This window comes from Sciurus carolinensis, chromosome 1 (assembly GCF_902686445.1).
Source record: "Sciurus carolinensis chromosome 1, mSciCar1.2, whole genome shotgun sequence".
Taxonomy (NCBI): domain Eukaryota; kingdom Metazoa; phylum Chordata; class Mammalia; order Rodentia; family Sciuridae; genus Sciurus; species Sciurus carolinensis.
Window position 1 is genome coordinate 206,953,381 of NC_062213.1, and position 16,257 is coordinate 206,969,637.

At 62.7% G+C, this 16,257-nt stretch overlaps 1 protein-coding gene across 6 annotated transcripts in view; it reads left to right on the forward strand.

Moving 5' to 3' along the window:
- The first annotated feature begins 390 nt into the window (after nt 1–390).
- Megf6 (multiple EGF like domains 6) overlaps nt 391–16,257 on the forward strand; it is a 96,089-nt gene continuing 80,222 nt past the window's right edge. For all 6 annotated transcript variants that reach the window (XM_047565615.1, XM_047565616.1, XM_047565617.1 and 3 more), the window contains exons 1-3: nt 391–731; nt 7,100–7,234; nt 11,554–11,663. In XM_047565615.1, the coding sequence (XP_047421571.1) occupies nt 586–731; nt 7,100–7,234; nt 11,554–11,663 (391 nt within the window). In that variant the 5' untranslated portion in view covers nt 391–585. The remainder of the gene's footprint in view (nt 732–7,099; nt 7,235–11,553; nt 11,664–16,257) is intronic.

A 16,257-nucleotide genomic window follows, 5' to 3' on the forward strand; every position in this document is an offset into this window, starting at 1 on the left:
GTCTGGGGTCAGGGGTCAGCAGAGACCTGTCTACGGGTGTGCGAGGCGTGCCTCTAGGTGGGACCAGGCCTGGGACTTTCAGCCTGAGATAAGCAGGGAGCGCGAAGGGGCTGTGCTCGCGGGGTGGGGGTCTGGGGACGCAGCCGAGGGCTGGCAGCTGCCAGGGCAGAGGCTAGGGGAGCCTGCTGGAAGTGGAGCTCCGTGCAGGGGTGGGGGGGTCTGGGCGGGTCCGAGGGCGTGTGGGGCGGGGCCTAGGCCCGGGCGCGTCCTGGCCAGCTGGGGGCAGGGCTGTGGGCGGGGCCGGGGCTGGGGTCGGCCCGGCCCGGGGCGTGTCGCGGGCGGGGCAGGCCTCTCCCGCGCCGGGCTGGGCGCAGTCTGCCCGCGGCTCACCGGGAGCGTACAGCCGGCCGGACCTGGGCGAGCTGGTCTCCGAGCCGCCCTTCGGGCGCGGGCGGGAAGCCGGCCCCTCCGCACCTGTGCTGCGCCCTGCGCACCCTCCCCGGCATGGCGCACGCGGAGGCGGGGGCTCGGGGCCACGGGGCCGGTCTGTGAGCCTCGCATCCCAGGAGGCACCCGGCGCGCACGATGACTTCCCCAGCGGAGGCGAGGGCGACAGCGAGGGCGACGGGGCGCGCGGTGGCCCTGGCGCTGCTGCTGCTGCTGCTGCTGCTGCTCTCCGCTGTGCGTGCGACCGCCCCGCCGCGACCCCTGCTGCCGCTGCAGCCCAGCATGTGAGTCGCGGGAGCAGGACAGGCTCCGCGTGGGCGCCGGAGACCGGGACCGAGCTCCTGGGCTTTGTCCGGGGCCCCAGAACAATGGGCTCTTTGCCTTAACCGGGGAGAGGGTTCCCGGGTTGGGTCCGCGGCGCCCCTGTGGCAGGCCTCTGCCTCCTCCCTCCGCGCCTCTGTGATGTGGGTCCTGCCTGCTCAGGCAGATGCTGAACTTTGGAGGGAGGTGAGGAATCCGGGCCCCCTGCCCGGCAGGGTCTAGCCGGGGAGCCGTCTTGGACGGCAGAGGAAGCAGCCTGCTCCCACTTCCTCCAAAGCCTGTCTCCTGGGGTCTGGGGGCCTTCGCAGGGGCGGGGTGTGCCCAGACCGGGCTGCAGAGCTGGTTTGTGTGTTAAACACGTGTGCTTTGGAGCTGCAGGGAGAAGGAATTCAGTACCAGAACGGGCAGGAAGAGAGGGTCAGGGAGCCAGCCGAGATGAATTTAATTTTGAAAGATGATTCCCCAACGGGCCATTTAGCGGTCTCTCTAAACAGCAAAGCAATCCCTGTATTGGCCTCAAAGGAAAGTGGAGGAGGGGGAGGGGGGCCTCTTGGCTGCCCCCCACTCCAGCCCTCCCTGCAGGGTGCCGGGGCTTGGGGCCTATGGAACCGGTAAGACCCTTGCCAGCTGCAGAGGAGCTGGCAAGGGGCCTGGGCTCCCGGCTCAATCCACATTGGAGCCTCCCAGCGACAACCCTAAAGCCCCCTTCAGGGGCCACAGAAGGGGCTTCTCAGGCTCCTTCTGTCCAGCACTCTGGAAGAGGGCCTGGCGCTGATGGCCACTCTATGTACCTGGCTGTGGAAGATAAAGATGTGGCTTCCTGGGGATGGAGGGGATGGAGGGGATGAGGTCAGGTTCGATCCCTCGGGACCTCTGCCCTGGGTCTTGCTTTGCTCCAAGAAGGAAGATTTCCTGTGGCCTCCTTTAATCCAGAAACTGAAAGACCTGAGTCTCAACTTCAGGTGACTTCTGCTGGACACTTCTTACCTGTGATCCCAGTGCTTTTGTCCATGTGGAGCTGCAGCCCAGAAGGAATTAGCCTGGAGGCGTCGGGCCACTCAGACTGCCTGCTCCTCACACTGCTCCCGGCAGATGTGGGGCACAGGCTCCCCAGAGTTCCCAGGCACTGATCCTGGGGGGCAGCTGCTCCGTGGGGGCTGGTGGCCGTTTCTGTTCTGCCCTGCTGCACTCAGGAAAACTGCTGGCTGCCTGTCTTCCTGGGTCCCCATCTGACTTGCCCAAACTTGCTGATCTCTCCGGAAGTGGAGCCAGGGGTCTCTCTGGGGTCCGACTTGCTCACCTGGCCTCTGGGAAGCCTGAAGCAAGGCTGGGAAGAGCTGTTGAATGAGATAATAGGAGAGAGTGTCTGAAGCTTCTTCCAGATCCTCCCTCCCTGCTTCTCCCTGTTCTTCAAATCCAGTGGCTGCTACCCTGGGGGCCTTTGTCCACCGTTTCCTGGCCCTGGTATGTCTCCGTAAGGCCTTTGTTCTCAGATTGCCCCTCACAGGTGGGTCTGAGTTCCAGGTTGGCCAAGGCTGCTGCACATCTTTCACAGACCTGTCTCATTGGCATCTGTGTGTGCCTGGACGCACAGTAGGTCCTCAGTGGGGGCGGGCTCCATTTAGACCAGAGGAGGTGTCTGTTGGGCTGTGGAGAAGGAGCCGTTGACCTGTTGAACCGGAGGAGGGGGGAACCTGCAGGCTCCAGGCCCTTCGCTCTCGCCCCCAGAGGAGCAGGGGGGGTGCGGGGCTAGTGAAGTGCTGCTCCTTCTCCCCTGACGGGAGCTGGAGGGCCTGGCACAGGCGGCCTTGCCCGTCTGCCTGGTCTTCCTGGACTGTCAGCGATTCCCTTTAAACTACTGTGACCTGCTACCCAGGGCCCCCAGGGTTGGTGCTAGAAGCCATGGGCTACTTCATGGACCAGCCCCAGGTGACCCTGGATCTTTGTGATCTGCTGGGACAATGTTCTCTGGTCCTCCTGTCTAAGCGGGCCTACTTGGAGCCATCCCGGGAATGGGCAGAACTGATCTGTCTGCTTGTTTTTTGCCTCTGAGTGAGTGTTGTGACTCATGAATGTCTGGCCTTTCTTTCCTGGGCCCTGGAGCAACTGCACCACCACACGTGGGGCTGGTGATACGGCCAGCGGGCTCCCTGAGCGGGGTACTGGGTGGGGAGGCTGATGGCCCATGTGCTGCAGCGCTGACCAGACACGGGGTCCGAGCTCCCTGTCCCAGGATGTGTATCTGCTCCATGGCCCGAGGTTCCCAGGGCTGGAGTCCCCTCTGGGCAGCTCTGGCTCTGGAACACCTAAGGATGCTGACCCTCCTTCCTGCAGTGGGTTGGCGCCTTCACGCTCAAGTTCCCTCTGCGTGTGGGTTTTTGGACCTGGCCCACAATCTCCCAGGCTGGCCCCACTGACCTGGCTCTCAGGCAGCCGCTGCCCGCACCTGAGGGGGTCAGCAAGCTGAACTGTGCTGTGAACCGCTGTGGTGGCTGTTCTGAGACTCAGCTGTCCCAGCAGGTGGGGGTGCTGTGAGCAGGGGTGTGGGGCAGGGACAGAGCTCACACCTTGTGGGTGGCCCATTTGGCCCTGCCTGTGTGGGGGGGCACTTGAGGGTCTGCTGCCTACTCACAGACCCAGCAGGAACTGAGCCTCCGACCCGGGTCTCACCCTTCCCCACCTGCCCACTGTGCCACCCAGGCAGGGGACGTGTGTTCAGAGGTGAACTGTGGAGCCAGATGCAAGGAGGCGTCTGCAAGCCAGCCGTCCCCGACGGCATGTTGAGCCGCTCTGTGACCCCATCTCACCTGGTGCTGCCCACCGCTCTCCTCCAGCTGTGCATGAAGGCTGCCAGCCTCTGGAAGCCCTGATCTCCCCTGAGCTGCGATCTGCCCCAAGAGGGCTGGTGACTCTTCGAGCTGCACAGCAGCCCAGAAGGAGCTGCCCGGCCAAGTACCTAGGCTGTTGACTGCCCTAGGGTGGCCTCCCCTCACCCGGGTGGAGTTGCTGGCTCCAGCAGCACAGGGGCTGTTTCAGAGTCCCCATTGGAGCCCTGCAGCCTGAAGCTCGGAGGTCCTGTGCCTCAGCTGTCCCCCTTCCTCCCCCACTTCCACCCCACTTCAGTCCTGGGGTGAGGACTGGTGGCCAGGGACACGTGCAGGTGAGGCAGGGGGGTGGCACCTGGAGCTGCTCTCAGGCCAGCATTAGCTGGCAGATGATGCTTTTTCCTGCATTGGTGGGCCTCACGTGGGGTCCCCAGTGTCCAGGGACCCCAGCTAACTCCTGGGAACATCAGGGGTCCCCTCCTAGGCTGGCTCATTTCCCCTCCCCACAGTGGGCAGGGTCAGCTGTGAGTCCTCATTTGCAGGCGGGAAAACCGAGGCAGAGGCTCAGGAACCTGTACGTCTTGAAGGTGTGAACGGGGAGCTGGGGGGAGACCCGGCACCTGCCCTGCGGCCCGGAGTCCCGACCTCTGTGCTAGGCCAGGGCTCACACACGAGTGTGCCTCAGAATCTGAGGACTCCGTCCAGCACTGGCAGCTGCTGAGTCCCGGAGGAACACTGGGCTCCACGCCCGGAGTCCCCACTTCAGTGGATCTTGAATCGTGGAGGTGTGTTGCTGGGTTTGAACTTGGAGCCTCACACATGCTAAGCAAATGCTCTACCACTGAGCCACATCCCCAGCCCTTTTGAAGTTTTTATTTTAAGACAGGGTCTTGCTAAGTAGCTGAGGCTGGCCTTGAACTTGCCATCCTCCTACCTCGGCCTCCTGAATTACTGGCATTACAGGTGTGCTCCATCATGACCTTCTGAGCATGTGTGTTTCTGACAAGTTCCCTGGAGGTTGGGACACTTCCCCAGGGACCCTGCTTTGAGAACCACTGCGTGAAGCTCCACCACCTTAGCCCAGTACCAGGGTGGGATGGGTGGACCCACCAATTCTGTCCTCCAAGATGAACAAGTCCTGTAAGGTGACCGAAACCTGGAACTGTCATAACCTAAACCTGGAACTGTCACAGGAAAGCCTGGTTTTTTGACATTTGGGGACACAGTGCCTCTGTCAGAGGGACATGGGAGCAGGCTTCCCAGGAAGGAGTCAGTGAGAGGAACATAGTGAGGGGCGAGAAGCGCCCCAGTTGTGGCCTGGGGACGAGGGGTGGGAGGGTGGGGCTGTGGCTCAAGGTGAGGAGGCAGCCCCTGCCAGCCGCCCTGCCCAGGAGAGGGACAATCTGCTGGTCCTCTAAGTGGCCAAACCCCACCCGCCAGAGGGCTGTGTGTGTCCGTGTGTTGGGGTGTGTGGTCCATGAGGTGGGCTTCCTGGGGCACAGAGTGAAGGGAGAGGGTGGTCCTAGGAGGCCATAAGGCCCTCTGGCCAGGACCCAGCCCAAGGAAGGCCGATGAGAGCCCTTCCTCAGTGAGGGGACCCCATCTCTGATCCATTCCCCTGCCTGCCCTCTCTTCCCAGCCCCGGGAAGCTGGGGCCCAGTGTCCTCCGTCTATCATCTGAGAGGCAGGGAACCCTAGCAGCAGGGGAGGCAGGAGCCGCCTGGCTCCATAGCTCATTAATGGCTGACCTGCAGGTCTTACAGGGAGCCACTGTTGTCCCCTTCCAGGAGTGCTGGGGACACATGTCCTACCTGGTCCATTCCTCCTGGCTGGGGGATCCAGGTGGTGTGGAGGCTGCGTGGCTGGAGCAGCAGTTTGGGAACTCACAGGAGAGCCTGGATCCTGCTCCTGGGCTGCCCTGTCCTGTCCCTCGAGGGTCCTCACTGTAGTCACCCCAGACTTGGGCTGGCTGGCCTCTGCCACGGAAGACTGCGGGAGGGGTGTGAATGGGACATGTTCGGGCAGCCCTGGTCCCGCAGACCTGGCTCGGGACCTGGAGCTGGCTCTGCCCTGGCCGGCAGTGCTCGTCCCTGATGGTCAGCTGGAGGCTGAGGGCCTCTGCAGGTGCTACGACCTGGCCAGGCTGCAGGCCAGCCCCTTGGTGCTTTCATCTTGTCTGCACAGGGGCGGGTTTCCCACCCGGCATGAGCTGGAGGAGGAGGATAAGTAGAGTCCTCAGTTGCAAGAGCATCCGCCTGGGGGCGGCTGGCCTTGGGCCAGGTCCTGGGACAGGGCAGCCAGGTCTCCCAGTGCTGAGCCGGGAGCCCCAGTGGACCAAACAGAGCATTGGGGTTGTATGGGGAGTAGGAACTCCTGCCCAGGCGTGGTGTGGAGGACAGTGCGTGCGTGGTTTGAGAACAGAGGCCAGGGATGTGCTGTGTCCCCTTGCCAAGCAGGGACCTCCACTGGGAGGTTGGGAGAGAGGTGGCCTCCTGCCTGCTCTGGTTCCCCAAGAAGGTGGTGGGGGCCCAGGTGCTGGATTTGCCAGCTTACCGCAGTCTGGTCCACAGAGCACAGGCCCTGCCCCTCAGGTTGGGGATCACACCAGAGCCTGGCCATGCCGGACAAGCCTCATCTTCAAGGTCACCCAGAATCCTCTGGCTTCCCACTGGGTCTGACATGGTTGCTAGCACTGAAGTCTTGTCCTCTCCTTCCAAAACTTGCCTTTGGAGCCCACCTGGCCTGGGGGAGCCCAAGCTCTGGGCATCTACTGCCTGCTGAGTGGGGACTGTACGTGTGTGGTGCTGGGTTTGAACCAGGGCCTCACACAGGCTGGGCAAATGCCCTACCACTGAGCCACCTCCCCCGCCCTTCTCATTTTTTATTTTGAGACAGGGTCTCGCTAAGGCACTTAGGGACGTCCCTCCACTGACCTTTCCCCACCTGCTGAGCCTGACCGGGGCGGGGGGTGGTCTGGAAGGTGTCAGGCTGCCCGTCCCCGGGGCTGGCTTTCCCTGGCCTGGTTCATGCAGTCCCTGGGTGGGGAACTACAGAAAGGCAGGGTGGGGGTTGGGGCTCCGCGTTTCCATCTCCTGGTCCTTGCCCCTCTGAGGGGATGTCCTGCTCATTGTACCAACAACCCCCGTGGGTCAGAGGGTGCTGGGAGCCACTGCAATCACAGGGGTGGAGGAAGGAGGGCTGGGGTGGGAAGAACAGAAGCCCTGGGGCTGGATGGACGTGGCGACCCTGGGCCCTGGGCAAGGCCCTCTACCTCTCCACCCCTCTCCTGTCTGGAAGGCGGTGGTGGAGTCTACCTGGCTGGTTCCTGGGGGATCAGGCAGCACGGTGGGCGGTGGGTGGGCGGTGCTGTGGCCCTGGTTCTTTCCTCACAGCCCCTCACCCTGCAGCCTGGGTGGGCTGTGCTCTGGAGGCCTGGCCTCCCAGGGCCACGTGTAGGAGGAACAGTGATGGATGGTGGACGCTGACCGTCCCTGTCTTTGTCCCAGGCCCCACGTGTGTGCCCAGCAGGAGCTGACCCTGGTGGGCCACCGCCAGCCCTGCGTGAGGGCCCTCAGTCGCGTGGTGTCGGTGTGGAAGCCGGGCTGTGGGCCGCAGGCTTGGTGCATTGGCCATGAGCGCAGGTAGGTGCTGGGGACCCGGGGCTGGCAGCAGGGGCTGGGGGCACCCGTCCTGGCCTCAGGACCTCCAGAAGCCCCCTCTGGGGACGAGGTCCCAGGAGGCCCCAGGGCAGGGCTCTGGAGAGGCGGGGGTCCTACCAGGGAGGGGAGCTGGGTGCACCGGTGGAGAGCCCGTGCTCACCTGCTGGGCTCGAGCTGGAGCCGTGGCCGCCTGACCCTTGGGCCTCTTCCCAAGCCCACGTGAAGCCTTTCATTGCTCAATATTTTATTTCAAAATCAAGCTCAAGAAGTTCTTCGTGTGCCTCTCCTCTGTTTATGAACTCGGCACTGTGGAACCTGCCTGGGTGCAGAGCTGGGGGGACTGGCCCGGCCCCCACAGGGGGAGCTAGGCAGGGTCCGAGTCCTGGGGGGAGGGCTCAGCCACTCTGCCGGGGTCCCTGGGTCTGGCCCTGCTCTGCACTGCACTCCTGGGGCGCGGGGGTGTGGGCACCACGCCTGCTCCGCCTGCTCTGGGGCGGCTGGAGCTGCTGTTTTTGTGTTGAATATTTGCTGTACAGTCCACGCATGTGCAGAGGCAAGGAGGAAGGAATGCAGTGTAGTGTAACTGCTTCTCAACTGGGGCCATTTTGTCTCCAGCCGCCTGGCCCTGCAGTGCCTTGAGGCAGGACCGGTGCTGGGAGGCGGCTCTGGGGACAGGAGCGGGGCGTCCAGCAGGTAGGCTGGTACTGTTCACCTGCACAACCCTCCCCAGGAGTGGACTGGGCCCATTGTTCTCCAGAGACTGTGCCATGCAGGCTTCTGTGGTGTGGATGTGTGTGCATTAAAAACCAGGGATTTGGTAGGATGAACTCATGTCCCTGTTACCAACCCCTGGAGGCTGCTGTTTCTGGAAGCAGTGGAAGGCACTGAGGCCCGAGACTGGGGATGTGGTGGGCAGCCAGTTGGCAGATTCTCCATGACCTCCCTACTGTGACCTGCAGGCAGCTGGACACAGGGGCCCGTGTTCCCAAGGTGGCTGGCTCCTGGCAAGGTGTCCAGGAAGTCCCAGCCTCCTGGAGGGCTGCCTGAGTCAGTGCTGAGGGAGCACAGCCGCTCTGTCACCGTTGAGCGTGGGCCATGCTGTCTGGGGCTCCCGGGCAGCTCAGGCCCTGTGTAGTGCCGTTCAGTGAGCGGTGTCGGGACCCTTCCCCAACCCTCTCTCCCAGTGCAAGCAGTTTCTGGGTTACTGGGCATGCGGCAGCCCCGTGGGTGGGCAGCTGTCCAGTGTGGTTGGCTCTGGGATGTGACTGAGGTCTACCTTTGCTCCACACCCACTCCTGATAGCCTGAGTGCTTGCACTGTCTCGGTGCCAGGGGGGACAGGGTCCTGCCTGGCCTGTGGGCACTGTCACCTGTGGCCGTGGTGACCAGGCTTGCCCCAGTTCCTTGTGCATGGAATGCACAGTCTCGCCCCTCCTCTGGGTGTCCCTTCCCAAGCCTCTAGGAACTGAGTGTAACTGGGCTATAGGACGTGTCCCCACAGGCCTTGTCCAGCACGTGTGGTAGCAGCTGTAGCCGTCTGTCTGCTGGCACCTTCCTGAAGCTGACCCGACCCTGCCCTCTTCTCCCAGTCTGCCCAGTCCAGTCCAGTGAGCCGTCTCCATGGACACCTCCTCCTCCTCCTTCCAGTGCTACCTGAGTTCCCATCCCTGACCAGAACCCTGGGCCTAAGGACAGACTCCCATGTCTACGAGGAGCTGGTCTTGATTCCAGTGTCCCAGGTGGATTCTGGGTGACTTAAGACAGGTGGCACCAGGCCATCCCTCCTGCTTCTATAGGGACAGCAGATGCTGCATGTGGAGAGCCACAGCTGGGTCCTGGGCAGGGTGGGGAAGGAAGCCCCCCAGCCTGGAGGAGAGCTTCGAGCCAGGGCAGGCACCTGGCTCTGCAGCCCAGCCTGGGGGAGCCCTGGCTGGGACCCTGAGCAACGTGGGCACTGAGCAGTGCTGATAGGGGCTGGTGCTGTGGGCTCATGGGCTTTGTCACTGGCTTTGGTGATTCTGCGTGGAGAACCACCCAGTTGGTTGGAGCAGGTTGCAAAGGGGTTGGGAAGTGAGGGGAGGACTGGTCATGCACCCAAGTACCAACTGCACCCCAACTGCCCCTGGACAGATGAGGGGCACCTCCTCTCAAGCTCTGTGGGGGTGGCCACCAGGGCCAGGGGTCACAGGACGGACTCTGTGTCCTTAGGTCAGGTTCAGAGCCTGTGTGGGCCTCAGTTTCCCATGTGGGTTGACCTGGGTTAAGGACATTGACCACACACAGGCCCCACCAGTGGCTGTTACCTGGTGGCTCCTGCAGCCTCTGGTCAGAAGTTGGCTTTTGGGTCTCAGTCTGGGCTGTTGAACCTGTGCCTGGCCACAGGCAGGGCTGTGTGGGTGACAGGGCGCCCGGCCTGACCCAGAACAGGTGAGGGGATCCAGCTGGTGTGCGAGGGCCCTTCCCCAGCAAACCCAAGAGCTGGCACAGGCCACCCCAGGCTGCATGAGGGGCGAGAGAGGAGAGCGGTCCTCCAAAGGAAGGAGGGAGGCGTGTGGCACTCAGATCACGGCCCTGCAGTGCTCCTGCCAGGCCCAGACTCTGCAGCACTGTGGCTCCACTGTGACACTCCCCGCAGCCTCGTCCCCGGCCCCCACCTTGTGGGAATAAGCTCCCTAGTGGCATTGACTGCAGGGGAAAAGGGTCAGTCCTCAGGGGACCGATTGTCCCTCTCCAAGGGTCTTTTTCTTTAGGGACTGTGGGAAGGGCTGACTGGTGGCCAGGGACGGCAGCATGTGTCCTGGCCTGCTGCAGCCACCCTGCTACTCTGGACGGCACAAGCGCTGCAGGCTCTGCTGGGTGTTGTTTGCCGCTGGTGGGTTTCTGTGCAGGCAAGGGTTTCATGTCGGGCCAAGGTGGGGTTGTGCAAGGCGCTCCCAGCGTCTCCCAGTGCAGTTCCTGCCCATGGACGTGCGCTTCCAGGAAGCGGCCCCCCCGCCCTGTTTGTTGTTGGGGCTGGGGCCTGGGCCAACTCGGCTTCCCATGCACCAGCCCCAGCGAGGGGAGGTGGCTTGTCACCTGGAGATGACAACTCAGGGTGCCTGGCTGCTCCCAGAGGCTCAAGAGCCCCAGCCCATGGCTGTTGCCTGGCCCCTGGCTGCCATCCCTGTGGACCGTGGGGCTCCGGGTGGGTGCTGTGCTGTCGCCTGGCAGCTGTGCTGGGGCTGGGGTCTCCCGTCTTCCCTCCTTTGGTTATTCTTTCCTCCTCTCTGTCTCTCCGAGTTCGTCTGTCTGTCTCCACCCTCCCTGGCCCAGCTCCGTCACTGTGAGCACAAAGACCCCCCAGCCCAGGGCCCCGGGGCGTGTGCCAAGCTCAGCGCCGAGTGTTTCCTGGGGCTCCTACAACAAATCATGACAAACCAGGTGGCTTAAAACACCAGGAATTCGCCCTGTCCCTGTTCAGGAGCTGGAGTCCCCAGCCCAGGTGTGGGCAGGGCTGGTTCCCCTGGAAGAGCTGCGGGGCCCCGCCCTGGCCGCTCCTGCTCTGGGGCTTCGACTGCTGGCCTGCAGACTTGTCCCTGGTCTCTGCCTCTCTCCCCGTGTTCTTATAAGGACGCCAGTCATTGGATTAGGGTGCATTCTAATCTATTATGGCCTCATCTTAACTAAGTGCATGTTAAACGAAGTCCTTGTCTCTGAATCAAGCCCATTCCAGAGCTTGGGAGCTCCGTTCCACCCAGGACAGGCGTCAGGGGGCAGCACTGGAGTGGACGGGGCAGATGGCCTGTGAGCAGCCTTGCTGACTGCAGCTAGAGGCTGTGTGGGTGGGTCGCCCCTGAGGAAGGACACCTGTACCACCTGGGCTGGCACCTGGCCCCACCTTGCCCAGTGACCCAGCACTGGGCACCTCAGGCATGAGGCTTATTCCAAAAACCATTCCCCTGAACTGGGTGCATCCACTAAAATCCCCAGTCCTCCCAGCCTGGCAGGGAACTGGAAACCAGGACCTGGGCCAGGTGGACTGACCCAGCTGGAGCAGGCCCACCGTGGGGGCAGGGGGCTGGGCAGAGGTAGTGGGGTGCACAGTGCAGGCAGAGTACAGCCTGAGGCCACTTGCTGGCTCCACACTGCCCCTGCTGCACGGTGCACCCTGACCCAGCCACAGAGGAACACGGGTGTAGGCGGCAGCCACGCCACCTGAGCACCTGCTGCTCTGTGGGTGGTGAGAGAGCCAGTCTCCCAGGTATGGCAGGAGCCAGGGTGTGCTGCTCCTGAGATTCCTCACGTGTCCTTCTTCTTTTCCAGAACTCTCTACTACACAGGCTATAGGCAAGTGTATGCTGTGGAGGCACGCACGGTGTTCCGGTGCTGCCCAGGATGGAGCCAGCGGCCCGGCCAGGAGGGCTGCCTCTCCGGTGAGTGCTGCCCGTCCCTCCACACCTGCTGCTTCAGCAGACCCAGGAGAGGCCCGTCTGGTGGGTGCCGGGGGGATGCAGGCCTGGGTCTTCTGCACCGGGTACAAGTTCCCACAGCAGTGCCAGAGCCATCGGGGGTCGCTGGTCCAGCAACTCGACTTGCCAGAGGCTGTTAAAGCAAATAACAGAGAAAAATGGGGCCGTGACTCCCAGTGCTGTGGCTGGCAGGAGCATGGCCAGGGGGCTGGGCTGCTGGCACAGCATCCAGCAGGGCCTCGCAGCCAGCGTGGTTTCAAGGGTGCTGTGCACCCTCCCACCATACCCGGGCCCAGGATGGGGTCGTCTGAGACCCGTGATTCTTTAGCTTGTTTTATAAAAGGAATGTGGCTTGTGGCTCTGGGACCTGGCCACAGGAACCCCTTGGGAAGGCTTCCTGACCTGCTGGCATGGGGCAGGGGAGGCAGGTGGGCGTGGGAACAGCTGCCCGGCAGGTGAAGCTCCTCACCCTCCTCTGCAGAGGTTGCTGGGTGGCTGGGAGTTGAAGGGTAGTGGGCCGTGGCTCCTGGATTCCTTCCGAGTCCCCTCCCGGGGACAGAGCCACTGGTCCTGAGCCCAACGCCAGCAGGATAAAGAGAAGGGAAGGGATGGGGGTATTTTCCAGGAGGGAAGTGAGTCACTCTCCAGGACATGAGCAGAGGAAAGAGGGAGCAGGGGCTGACTCCGGGGACAGGACAGGGTAGGACGCCGGCCAGCGCACCCGAGCGGGGTGGGGAGGTCCCAGCCTGGGAGACAGTTGTGGACACCCTCTCTCTGGCTCTCTGACCATGCCTGTCGGTCCTGCTCTGGTGTCTGGAGGGATAGAGGGATCTGCTCAGTGGGGCAGACATCAAAGCTGCGTCCCCCTGGGTTTGCGCTTGGAGGCGGGGCTCCTCAGCCTGCTGGAGCTGGCTCTAATAATGGCAAAGCACTAAGGGAAGCTGGGGCAGAGGCAGGGCTGGGGGAGGAAGCCTCTGTGTCGCCCAGGGTGCACTGGAGGAGATCAGGGCCGACCTGGGCTGGAGGGTGGCAGAGACTGCCAGGCCCAGCCTGTTGTGCAGGGCAGTGCTCAGCCATAGGTGTCCCTGAAGCCCCGGCTGCGACCGAGAACCCTTGATTTTCACCTGTCTGGAGTGACCCGCCCAAGGTTGGGGTCAGAGGCCAGTGGGGCCAGGGCCAACCCCTTAGTGCAGGCTGGGCGGGAGCTAGCTCTTTGGGAATGTGAGGCCATCATGGGGTGGGTGTGGCAGGTCCTGGTGACTGCATCCCTCTGTCCTGTCCCGTCTGGCTGGCGTGAGCTCAGGGCAGGTGCCCACAGTCCTGCTGGCCTGTGCCTGCACCCGCTGCCACGCTCCCCCGACCTGGGACCCTCAGGCTCTGGGGTCAGCGGCCCTGTCCCAGTCCAACACACAGCAGGAGTGGGCATGGCACTGGCAGTGGCCACCACCCAGGGATGTCAGCACTGCTGGCAAGGGGGGGGTCTCTGCCAGGCCCAGGGCAGCTGGGCTGCAGCAGGGGAGGAGCTGGGCTGGGCGGCAGGGAAGCAGGTGGGTCGGCCGCTGGGCCGCCCTGGCTTCCAGGCTGCTGTGTGGGATGTGAGCGCAGCAGGGTGCCCACCTGGGGCTCCGGCCTTCTGGCTGTTTGTCTTTGAAAGTCCATTTTTAGCGCAGGATTTACTTATTTATGTGTTTTACTTTGTTTGTTTGAATAATCCCAGTCCGGCCCTGTGATCTGGCTTCTCTGGCTGCTCCCAGTTTACCCAGAGGTGCAGCCCCAGTGTGTGAGGCTGGAGAAGGGCAGCGGAGGGTCACATGCGCCCCGTCCCTCCCCAGGACTGGAGGGCTCCAGCGCGTCCTGTGGTGACCTGTATTCATTCCCAAATGTTCACTCGCCCGTTCACTCACTCATTCACTCACTCACTCACCTACTCACTCACTCATTCACCTACTCATTCACTCACTCACTCAATCACTCACTCAATCACTCACTCACCTACTCACTCATTCACTCACTCACTCACCTACTCACTCATTCACTCACTCACTCATTCACTCACTCACTCACCTACTCACTCATTCACTCATTCACTCACTTAATCACTCACTCACTCAATCACTCACTCACTCATTCACTCACTCACTCATTCACTCACTCACTCACTCACTCATTCACCTACTCACTCGTTCACTCACTCACTCATTCACTCACTCACTCACTCATTCACTCACTCATTCACTCACCCATTCACCCACTCATTCACCCGCTCATTCACCCATTCACCTGCTCACTCGACTTACTCATTGACTCACCCACTCGCTCACTCACCTTCTTACTCACCCTCTGTTTTCCTTGGCCTTGCCCTTCTGCTACCATGTGTTGTGGATTCATGGGGACCTGGTGGGGCAGCCCCTGCCCCTGGGGAATTTACAGTTGGTGGGTAGCAGACCTAAGCAGGCGCCTATCCTGTGGCCAGGGTGTGACCCAGTGCAGAGCTGAAGACAGGCAGATAAGGGCCAGCTGGGTCAGGGGAGCTTCTGGGGATGGCGGGAATGTCCAGGGTGCCCGCTGGGGCCCCAGCCAGTCAGGGAGGTGAGTGCTGGTTGGGTCAGCAGGGGGACCTATGGAGGCTGGTTGGCATGGCTGAGAGTTCGGAGCTCTGTGAGCTGTGGGTCCTCCAGGCCAGGCTGTCCGGAAGCCTGCAGGAAGCCTCTCAAACTGCCCCTCTCTGGGGAGTGGGGTTCCTGCCGTGAACTGCAAGTCTGGGTCCCTGCTCTCCCTTCTCTCTGGGTCCTGCTTGTGAGGTCTCCGGGCCAGGCAGGGCTAGGGGCTTCTCTGGGTCCCACAGGAGGGCCCTGGCAGGGCTATGACCCTGTCCTGGCCTCGGCAAGAGTGTGAGCAAGCACCCACTGCTGAGCTGGGCACTCACGCTGTGCGAGGCCAGCAGTGCAGAGAGAAAATCACAGCCCAGTCTCGGGCTCAGCACTCAACTTGGGCTCGTGACATGGGTGTGACAATCCCCAACTCATAGGCACAGATTGAATGATCAACCACCTGGTTGTGTGGTGCTGGCGTTTGGTACCATGGAAGCAGGTCTGTCGGGGGAGGTCTGACCCAGCCAGCTGGGCTGTGGGGGACTCCGATTAGGGGTTGGGGACCCCAGGCTGCAGCATCACTTGGCTCATGTAAGGAGGGGGGGCAGGTGCAGGCTCAGACCAAGGGACTCCTGTCTTGGTGGAAGTCTTGGGTCCAGCAGTGCCTAGAGCCCTTGTCCCGTGGGGGCTCTGCTTCCCTGGGGTCAGGTGACAGTATAAACAATTGCCCCTGGTCCCCTCCCAGTGGCATGCCATGGGCATCGGGGCTGGAGCCAGGATGGGGTCCCCAGAACTCCCCAACTCTGGCTGCAAGCCTCTCCTCAGTTCTCCGTCACCCCTGCAGCCCCTGCCAGCAGGGGAAGGGCAGGGTCCCCCGAGCTGCTGACATCCACCCCCACGGCCATTGTGAAATTTCCTTGCTCGTGTGACCTGGAAGCTGGCGGGGGACGGTGTCAGGGCCCGGCGGGTGGGCGTGGACCCCATGTGTTTGTGCAGGCGGGCGAGGAGGCGATAGCAGGACCCTAACGCTTGAGAGAATGGCAGGAAGCTGCTAATCGTGTGGCGCTTTCTCCCCGATCACTGCAGCACTGGGTTAAGGGGGTGACCAGAAAGACAGCGTGGGCGGGTACCGGGTGTGGGCCCAGGTCGGGGCTTCCCGAGAGCTGTGTGGCCCCGTGGAGCAGCTGAGGGCATTGCCACCTCAGGGGCGGGTCCTTTCGGCTGGGGGTCCCCTGGCCCCACCCTTTCCCAGTCGGGTGACATGGTTTGTGTATCGCCCACCCCCGATGTTTCAGGGTCACCCTGGGTCCTGGCAGAACCACCTTGGGCCCCTCATGTCTGGCGGGCCAGGTGCCTGGTGGGGAACAGCGGACTCCCCAGTCCCTCCGCACGCAGACCCTGAACTGGATGCACAGGGATGAGGAACCAGGAAGACCCTACTTGTGGCTCCTCTACCTCCCCTCCTGGGCTGGACTCAGCCCTGGGGAGCCAGGTCCGCTGAGCAGGCCACGGGGCGGAGCCTGCGGAGGGCGTCAGAGCCGGAGAGTTTCGTGGGCGTGAGGAGAGCCCACTGCGCTCTTCACAGAGCAGAGTTAAGTGGACTCGTTTTTCAGGACTTCTCAGAGCCTTTAGTATGCCGATATCACTGTGGAGTCCTGAGACAGACTATCTAGTGCATTCCAAACTAGAAACCCTGGGGCTCTTTCAAAAAGACACGGAGGCAACCAAGTCAAAGCACGACCCTCATGCATGTGCTGAGAAACACGGAGTCGGCCATCTGCGGGGCGGAGGTCACCAGGGTTAGGTGGCACCAGGTCTGGGAAGTGGTAGTTCCCTGCTGCTGGTAAGTGCTGCGGAGAGCCCTGAGGCAGCGGGGCAGGGGGCTGGCTCACGCCCGCGGGCGCAGGAGCTGGGGAGGAGGCCCTGGCGGGGAGCAGCAGGTGCAGACTGAGGCGGAGCTGGAGGTG